Below are 9981 nucleotides of genomic sequence, written 5' to 3'. Positions count from 1 at the left end.
TTATAGGCAAATACCGTCATGAACAGGAAATTAATGTAAATTCTCAAATAAATTTAAGTTATATTGCAAAAGAATTTGTGTTGATTATAAGCGTTGCTCTTGGAAGATTCTGGAGGTGTGGCTCAGGAAGACTTTTGGTTTCTACTAAAAGATCTGAAAGATTTGGCCTCCAGGTATCCGCAGTAATAGCAAGTTACTAGTCCCGGGGGTCCTCTTTAAGACAACCGAGGGGCTGATCACTCCGCGTAATCGGTGTACACAGCCGTAACTTTGACTGTACTTATGGGACTACGCGTAATCTTTGAAGTCCCTGCCTTTGGCAGTGGTAATCTAAGCGTAGTCCGGTGTACAGACTTTCTAAGAGTGGTTAGCCCCTCGAAGACAACCAAAATAGCCATTTTTAAAATATTTATGAAAAAAAGACCTGCTACTTCATGGAGTTAAATTTTTTTTATTTTGATTAAAATATTTCGGAAGCTTTCGGACCGTAGTCCTTCGTCAGCCGCTACCTACATTAATGATTATAATTTGAAGAATACGACATTACTCTGGTGTCAGTTAATTTAAGCATTTAATTTTTTAATTTAAATCCCCCCCCCCCCAACTCTTATGTCTATTGACCCCTCCTCTAGATTTAAATTTCCCCTATCTCGAATAAACACAGCCTCTTTGAAACATCTCTTATCATAGTACTTCGGTCGAGGCCCATTCAATATCATGGTTATTTTATTTTTTAATATGCATACCTAAACCGTTTTTTTCCTCTAGTTTCTTTACACAATTCTGATGTTCTTTCTTTCGTTTCAGTAATTGTCTCTTGGTTTGTCCTACATATATTTTGCCGAAAGCTTCCGAAATATTTCAATCAAAATAAAACAAGCCGGCCAAGGCCGTAATATTAGTTCCACATGGATGAATTAATTAATTATTCTCTAAGCCTTGGCACGTGTCAAAAGGTTTAAGCAAAACGTCAGACGTAAGCTTCTTTATCTGTATACATAGTTTTCACTAAAGGGGGTTTCGTTCATTTCCCCCGGAATTCATCCCCCGTTCTCTCCCCGGTACCGGGATGCCAGTCACTTCGGTAGTCAGGAGTAGCAGACCAATTTTTATTTTAACGTGGGAAAACGTGTAGGATTGCCGAGGCATAGTGACTTTAGTTTTTATTTTTGAGAAAATGGTTTTCTGTATAGTTTATAATTGTAAAAGCCGTACGGAAAAAGATAAAGAAGTTTCTTTTTTCTCGATCCCAAGTATCAATAAAAGATATGGTCCGTTTATTGAAAAGCTTTCAGTTAAAAGGAAAAATGCTTGGATCCGCGCCCTTCATCAAGAAAGGTTTTCAAGTCCAGATTTTGTAATTCGGAAATGGCATAAAATTTGTAGTCGACATTTTATAACTGGTAAGAATAATCAAACTTAAGGCTTAATACTCTAAATTTATGGATTGGTTTAAGTTAATTTAGTAAAATATTTATGATTTTAATTAAGGAAAACCATCAAATTTGGAAGATGATACCCACCCTGATTGGGTTCCAACACTTCATCTAGGGTACAAATCATCGCAAGGCTTAAGGGGTCCCAAATCTAAACTAGATTTGCATAATCGGTCTTTGGAGCGTTCTAAAAGAATGTCAGGAAAATCAATGTCACCCACTACATTTGAGGACAATGACGACGTTATACATTCTACAGAAACCGAAGATAACTTAGATGGTTCAATGATTTTGGAAGATAGTTCAATGATTTTGGAAGATAGTTCAATGATAGTGGAAGATAGTTCAATGATATTGGAAGATTGCATTAATGAAACTCTAAGTAAAGATTTACCAACGGTGGAAGTAGCCTGTCAAACTAATGATTTATCAACTCCGGGTACAACGACAGAAGTCTCATGTCAAACATATATAAAAACATATAAAACCTCTGAGACACTAACAGATTTGACTATGAATGATATTTGTAGACTAGAAGAAGATTTGAAGACCTACAGAGTTGACGAAGAATTTGTCCAATTAAATGAAGCAAGAGCAGTTTACTACACTGGCCTTCCGACTTTAACGATAATAATGGGTACTTTTAAGCTATTAGTTCTCCACATGCAACCAAGTTTAAGCGCAAAGCTTTCACAGTTTCAGGAATTTTTAATCTTTCTGTTACGACTCCGACTGGATTTAGATGTCCAAGATCTTGCGTACCGATTTAATGTTTCGCCTTCTACTATTTCACGAGTCTTTGATAAATGGTTAGAGGTTGCAAATGTCAGGCTAAGCCGCTTAATTAAATGGCCAACTAGAGATGAATTACATCTAACAATGCCCAATTGTTTCAAAGATTCATTTGGAAACAAGGTAGTAGTCATCATAGACTGTTTTGAAATTTTTATCGAAAGACCGTCATCCTTAGATGCAAGGGCAGAAACTTTTTCGCACTACAAGAGCCATAACACCATGAAGTTCCTTATAGGAGTAACACCGCAAGGCTCAGTCTCCTTTATTTCAGATGCTTGGGGGGGACGCTGCTCTGATAAGCACATTACGGAAGAATGTGATATTTTAAAAAATCTGATTCCGGGTGATTTGATTTTGGCAGACCGGGGATTCAACATTGCTGAATCAGTTGGATTTTATTGCGCTGAGGTTGCTATCCCTGCTTTTACCAAAAGGAAAAAACAATTAAATCCGAAAGAGTTGCATGATACTCGAAAGATAGCAAATGTTCGCATTCATGTTGAGAGAGTGATCGGGCATTTAAGAAACAAATTTAGAATACTACAGTCAACTATTCCAATTGATTATTTGCATAACAATGACCCAAAGCTACCAACTAAATTAGATAAAATTGTTAAAGTTTCTTGCGCTTTGATTAACTCTTGCGATTCTGTGGTTTCTTTTGATTAGATATCTAATTATATAAAATACCAAATAAAATGAACTTGTAAAAAAGAGCTTTATTGCAATTTTTATTTTGATTTTGGTCGACCTCTACCTTTTGGTTTGATTTTAGAACAATCTAGGCAATACCAATATTTTGCAGTGGGTGCCTTTTTAAGTCCTACACATTTATAGTGGAACCATTCCTTAGGACAATTTTCGTTATCACAAGCGACCATTTTACCCTCTTCCCCTTTATCACAGTAACAGTAGGTTTTAACCGGATTAGTAGGGTTTACAGGAAATATATTCACAGGGATATCCCTAATTCCATTACGGGAAACTTGTTTAGTAAAATAATCACAGATTAGCTCTGGCATAATACATTTGTTAAAAAAAATGGAAGACTTCTGAACAATTTCTTTCCATAGATCATAGTCGGGTAATATTCTTTGAATAAAAATATCAGTGGGGGTCCAAATAACAAAATCAGAATATTTTTTATCACAAATCAGCATTTGAGTTTGTACTTGGTAATGATAGGCATGACTAGCGGAAAGAACGTATTTCTGGGAAATGTTACAATATTTTAAACATGAAGTTTTTAACCTCGCGTACTCCTCGATTGTCATTTCTCTTGCTGAATATGGCGATTTCACTTCCAAAGTCCCAAATCCACAACACTTGCAATAAACAATTCCGTCGGGTGAAGCACCCATAAACGAATATTCTGGCTTTATGACTAACCCTGACTTAGCCACTGATAACTGCTCATGAAGGTTGCGATTGACATCCACGAACTTCCTTACTGCATTGTCTTCATTTTTATTACCCCAATCAGTTGCAGGGCTTGAAAAATGGTTTCCAGGGTTGCAAATTGATTTCAACAAACTGACTGATGGCTTCTCTGGATTTGTATGACAGGCGGTTTTAGCATTGGATGCAGTCACTCTCCCAGCTTTTATCAAGAACCAAAATTTACTTTTCGCCTGTTGTCGGGTTAAGGCCTCAATTTTTTCCGCCTCATCTTGACTTATTTTGGTTTTGTCTTTCAAAGTATTGCTAAGTTTTAGTAGATCATCATATGATAAATCATCAGCTACGTTCATTTTAAGACTAGTTAGGGGTTTTGGTAGTTCTTGAGATTTAGGAACATATTTTTTATTATATGGGCTGATCAACGATAGAATAACAGGTTTTGACTTTGAAGATGCCAGACACTCTAAATGTTCTTCAAACTCCTTATCTGTAACATCAGGAACACACTTCTTTTTACAGATATTAGTCGGTTTGACAGAGCCACTTTCCATGACTAGACGATCCAGTCTTTTCTTTCTCTGTTTCGCTGATGTAAAGTCAATTTCCCTCGCCCGTTTAAAAGGTACTTGCTTGACATGGGGAGCCAGCCATTGGTTCACCCCAGATGTGCACGACTGGCTTTTCAGTAGTGCCACACCAGCATCAATCAGGAAAAGGATTGCTCCAATATGAGAGCATGACTCTCCCATTCCGGCCATGCAATTGCAATGAGCCGTTACAATTTCTCCACTTTCTATGGCAACTATCCAATTGTGTAAACATTCTTCATTTGCTTTTTGTGAATGTTTAACCTAGATTAGAAAGTTCATTAACTTTTTTTACCCTCATTAGTAAGTTGTATCGCCACCCTTTACTTAAAATAACTTACTTTTCCTAGAATAAGAACAAGGTCTTTATCAAGTTTTTTCACGAGAATTCCCTTTATGTAACGGCTTGTTAAAAAGGTATGGGATTCCATACTTTTATGATTCTTCATCTGCTCCAGAGTCACGGAATTCGTTGTGTGTAACAGATACGTCGATATATCTGGAAATTCCACTTTCGGCCAATTCGACGCGTCACATTCATAATTGTTTACAGAATCCTCATACGGATCAAATCCAACATATTTCAGGTACTTATTTGTGTAAATTACTTTATCTTTATCTTCAAGAGAGTTAAAATAACCCGTGAAAAATTTATTTTCTTTTTCTAAACTCATTTTTTATTATTAAAGTCGCTATGCCTCGGCAATCCTACACGTTTTCCCATGTTAAAATAAAAATTGGTCTGCTACTCCTGACTACCGAAGTGACTGGCATCCCGGTACCGGGGAGAGAACGGGGGATGAATTCCGGGGGAAATGAACGAAACCCCCTTTAGTGAAAACTATGTATTCTAAGTTTGAGCTCCGTATCTCAAATCCAATAGGAACTACGAAGAAAATTCGCATACGCTCACTAACCCTTGGCGCGGGTTAAAAGAGTTAAACATAGGGTCAGACTTCAGCTTCTTAACTGTATTAAACGTTTGAGCCCCGTATCTCAAATCCAGTCCAAACTACGAAGAAAATTCGTGTAGGATCTATAAGCCTTGGCGCGTGTTAATATGGTTAAGCATAGTGCCAAACGTAACCACCTTTACCAGGAGACATGACTAGGAGTTAACAGCCGGGCGCTTTTCCCAACGCGCACTGTGAACGAAAACGTGTCTTTCCCTTCTCTAACTTTTACCCCCCAAACCATGGTATCTCCAGTCTCGGAGACGGACCCGAGATGAAATATTTTAGTGACGCTCTCTAGCGAGGATTGTGGGAACTACCGCTGAAGAAAAAACCAGTTCTGACTGGGTTGTAGCGCCGCCTCAGCGTGAGCCCGCGAGAAGGTTTTTTTTTCTACCAGAGGACGCAATCATGGACTAATTAATTAGTCCATGGCACAATGTTGAGAGTAAAGTATCTCACGCGACGGCCGAGAAAAAAAGGAACGGCTTAGAGAAAATTCGAGGGGTGGGTAGAAAGCGGGGGTTATTTGGAAAAACGGGTTTTTGTGTTCACTACGCCGTGGTCCATTCGCCGCGGCAACCGCTGTCAACTCCTAGTCATGTCTACTGCCTTTACCTATAGAGTGTTGTCGTCTGATACGATTTTGAAAACTTGTAGCGTCACAGCTGTAGAGTTAATAGTGGCCGCCATGACAGTTACCGTTTTTTATCAATAGGCAAATTACAATGGTGACGTCGCAGGGTTTCAGACGACAACACTCTATATTCGAAGTTGAAGCCTAAAGCTACGGAGGGATAGGGAAATATCACTCCGTAGCTTTGAGCATGGCCGCCATTGTGGGGGGAAATTTTTTATCAATAGGAAAAAGCACGGGTGACGTAGTGGCACGTCATACTGTAAACTCCCTATAGGAACTACGAAGATTATTCATTTTTCACTAAGCCTTGGCGTTTGTCAAAAGGGTTAAGCATAGCGTCCGACGTAAGCTTCTTTATCTGTTTTCTAAGTTTGGGTTCAGTATCTCAAATCCAATAGGAACTAATCTATTAATAACGCTTTACCCGGGAGATTTTTGGGAACGCTCAAAATCGGAAAAGGGGGGCTGTTGCGCCCCCTATTTACCTGACAGAGCTGAAACATGCACACATCAAGTTTCAAATCGCACGCGAATAGCGTTAAAATTAGGCCAAAACAAGCTAAGCCTTGGTTAAATTAAAATTAAGTTTGGTAAAATATCCCCAATGCCCATCCTAATAACTACATCGTTTCAAAGTTATACCTCAAATCGTACGCGAACAGCGTTAAAATTAGGCCACAACAAGCTAAGCCTTGGTTAAATTGAAATTGAGTCTGGTAAAATATCCGCAATGCCCATCCTAATAACTAAATCAAGTTTCAAAGTTATACCTTAAATCGCACGCGAATAGCGTTAAAATTAGGCCAAAGCAAGCTAAGCCTTGTTTAAATTAAAATTAAGTCTGGTAAAATATCCGCAATGCCAATCCTAATAACTAAATCCAGTTTCAAAGTTATCGCACGCGAATAACGTAAAAAATTGGCCAAAACAAGCTAACCCTTGGTTAAATTAAAATTAAGTCTGGTAAAATATCCGTGATGCCCATCCTAATAACTAAATACAGTTTCAAAGTTATACCTCAAATCGCCCGCGAATAGCGTTAAAATTAGGCCAAAACAAGCTAACCCTTGGTTAAATTAAAATGAAGTCTGGTAAAATATCCGCAATGCCCATCCTAATAACTACATCAAGTTTCAAATCACACGCGAATAGCGTTGGCCATACACGACTACGTTAAGTAAGTGCCACATTAATTTGTTACTTCTGGCCATACACGACTCCGTTAAGTAAGTGCCACATTAATTTGTTACTTCTGGCCATACACGGCTTCGATAAGTAAGTGTCACACTTATTTGTTACTTCTGGCCATACACGGCTCTGTTAAGCAAGTGTCACACTTATTTGTTACTTTTGGCCATAAACGGCTTCGATAAGTAAGTGTCACACTTATTTCTGGCCATACGCGGCTTCGATACGTAAATCACGCACTCTAAGTGTCACACTTATTTATTTCTTCTGGCCATACGCGGCTTCGATACGTAAATCACGCACTCTAAGTGTCACACTTATTTATTTCTTCTGGCCATACGCGGCTTCGATAAGTAAGTTACGCACTCTGCGTAAGGCAAAAACGAACGTCAGCGGTAATGTGGTTTATGCGGCGCTCAAGGGCCCCTAATTTTTCTAGGGCACCGAAACCTGGCAAACCATCAGAGCTAAAGTAAATACGTAATTTAAAAAAGAAATTAAATTTTTAGGTCACTCAGTTGGGTAATAATCAGCGTGCGTAAATCAACGCCCACAATCGGAAAAGGGGGGCTTTTGCGCCCCCTGTTTCCACGACAGAGCTGAAACGTGCACACATTGTAGAGGTATAGCGGTTATATAGATTAAAAATTAAACGGAATTTAAAAGCCAATCGTATCCAAAACTGTAAGACTGCGTATTTTTTTTTAGAAGTGTCTAAGGGGGGTCGGTTAGAAGGGGCTGGAAAATCGCCGCTAACTAAATTTAACCCGTGAAACTTGGTTGTACAGATAGTGGCAACCATATTAAATATTCTTAGAAAAAACGGCGGGGTTTTGTCACCCCGTTAAAAAGATATGGAAGGTGTTGGAAATGTGGACGACGACGACGACGACGACACTTCACAACATTCTAACGAAAACAATAGTCCCACTCTATATTGATATATATACATGTGGAACTAAAAATTAAACTCCATGAAGTAGCAGGTCTTTTTTTCATAAATATTTTAAAAATATTATTAATTTACCATGAAACAGAACTTTAAAATTCAAGACAAAATAGCCATGATTTTCGGTCTGGTGTTCACTGGAAGATTTGATCTCCAGTTTCTACAGACGATGCCGAAGCCGATATTGTATATCTGGAGGAATGGGACTTGCCGCGGCGTTGGTTTGTGGTAGCTCATCCTTAGTAGGTGGTGAGCAAAAGTGTATTTTTCTCTACGAACCTTGGGTGGCGAGCAGCTGCACTAGACGTGTATCTCTTTACGAGAGTATCCATTTAGGCCATGGTTGCTAAAGTTTCCCAGTTAAAGGTAACACAGGTGGCGCTGCGCTGCCTAAATTGTTTCGTCTGTGCTCGGTCCGAGGGGTCACATTCCAAGACAATTGTACGGGATTTTGATTTGGATTTCGTAATTTCGTTACGGATCTTGGCATGGATTTAGAATTTTTTACCTTCCCTTGAATTTCGGATTTTGATGGAAAAGTACGGCATTTCGAATGAAATAGACGAAATAAAAAAAATCGTATATCTGCAGGGTTCATACAGACCTGTAAAACCTTGAAATATAAGGGAATTCGTTTGGCAACCGAAAAGTAAGGGAAATCCCCATTGTTTAGTAAAAATTTGGGGAAATGTATAAGAGTTCAGAGACTTTTCCCTAATGAGTAAAAATTTACTTCAATAAGTTTTCTTAAAAAATGTATTTACGTTTTTGCACCAATAATACTAATATTTGGCATAATTACACCTTTTATATGATAATATAGAACCAATTTAATTTAAATGACCATCATGAAATGAGTTGCTCTGTAAATCTTAGTTTTAATTGTAGTTATCTTGCACCTGGAAATATCAGCGAAATATACGTGGGAAGACCTGGAAATATCAGGGAAATCGGGTTGCCATTAGTTATGAGCCCTGACCTCGTATTTGATGCTACTTCGTGTTTCATTGTAATGACAAAATAAATAACTTTACGAAAAAAGAATGTCTTCATAAGTCTCCACCTAACGAGTTAGTGATGTGGCCGTAGAAGTGGTCTAGAATTCGCATAATAAAATGACGAATATTGTAAAGTTAGCTTAAAAGGAGTGTAAATAAGTATGATCAACGAATTTCACGTTTCAGCACTAGGAGCTACAAAGCCTATATTCCTACCGCCTTTGTGCAAATTTCAGGCACATTCGCCGTTCCTCACACCTTCGAGCTTAGTGGAAGCCAGAATATGTCAACCTAGAGCTTTGTAAAGTAGATATTGTCGGTGCAAAGAGACTATAGGGATGATTTGAAGATAAAATTACCAAAGTGGGCGTAGCTTGGAAAGGAGCCGCCTTTTTATTGTATTTTGGTTTCAGCAAAACTGCACAACTTGAAAAACGAGGAAAATCCCACGATGTGTCATTTATTGCACACTTTGGTGCTGGGCCATCGCTAGCCGTTTTGGCATTGAGCATGTTAAGGGTTTTGCGTCCCCCCTTTAGGATCAAAAACCACTGTTAGATTTCCTCTGGGGGTGTGACCGTGTGAACCTTAAAACTCCTTAGATACGCCCTTGTACCAATAATGAGAAAAATTCAACTAAATTAGAAGCTTACTAAAATCGCTGATATATAAGTGCAAAGTGAGAAACACTACTTTTCCTTCTTTAAGGAAAGCGAAAACAGAATAGCGCGGTACGAGATTTTCAATGAACGCAAAATGATAGAGGCACCGTTTTCGTTTCTTCAATAAACGCGAAAACCAAATAGCGCTGTAGTAATTTTTTGAATTCGTGCAGAAATAGAGGGATGCTGTATCGTTTTCCCAATGAACGCGAAAACCGAAGATCGCTGTACGAATTTTTAAATGAGCGCAATAAGAGAGTGGCGCCGGGAGTAGTGGCGTACTCCTGTAATCCCGAGCGTCTGGGAGGCAGAGTTTGTGGATGGCCGTTTGAGGAAGACCACCAATCCCCCAACGAGTGGTCGGAATACTTC

At 38.7% G+C, this 9981-nt stretch overlaps 1 protein-coding gene across 1 annotated transcript; it reads left to right on the top strand.

Annotated features, from left to right (window-relative positions):
• The first annotated feature begins 1177 nt into the window (after positions 1-1177).
• Positions 1178-2900, top strand: LOC149947555 (uncharacterized). The gene is made up of 2 exons (XM_090170908.1): positions 1178-1403; positions 1492-2900. The coding sequence occupies exons 1-2, from the start codon at positions 1178-1180 to the stop codon at positions 2898-2900; spliced, it is 1635 nt and encodes a 544-aa protein (XP_090027034.1).
• The last annotated feature ends 7081 nt before the right edge of the window (positions 2901-9981 follow it).

The sequence above is a fragment of the Leiobunum rupestre genome, chromosome 4, assembly GCF_980474605.1.
Source record: "Leiobunum rupestre chromosome 4, qqLeiRupe1.1.hap1, whole genome shotgun sequence".
In the NCBI taxonomy this organism is placed as follows: Eukaryota; Metazoa; Arthropoda; class Arachnida; order Opiliones; family Sclerosomatidae; genus Leiobunum; species Leiobunum rupestre.
The sequence above is the reverse complement of the archived record's forward strand: the minus strand, read 5'-3'. Positions and strand labels throughout refer to the sequence as shown.

Excerpts from the sequence above, each read along its gene's own strand:
- LOC149947555 (XM_090170908.1), top strand. The coding sequence starts at position 1,178 with ATGGTTTTCTGTATAGTTTATAATTGTAAAAGCCGTACGGAAAAAGAT. Across the intron at positions 1,404-1,491 it reads TAGTCGACATTTTATAACTG|GAAAACCATCAAATTTGGAA; the intron begins GTAAGAATAATC and ends ATTTTAATTAAG.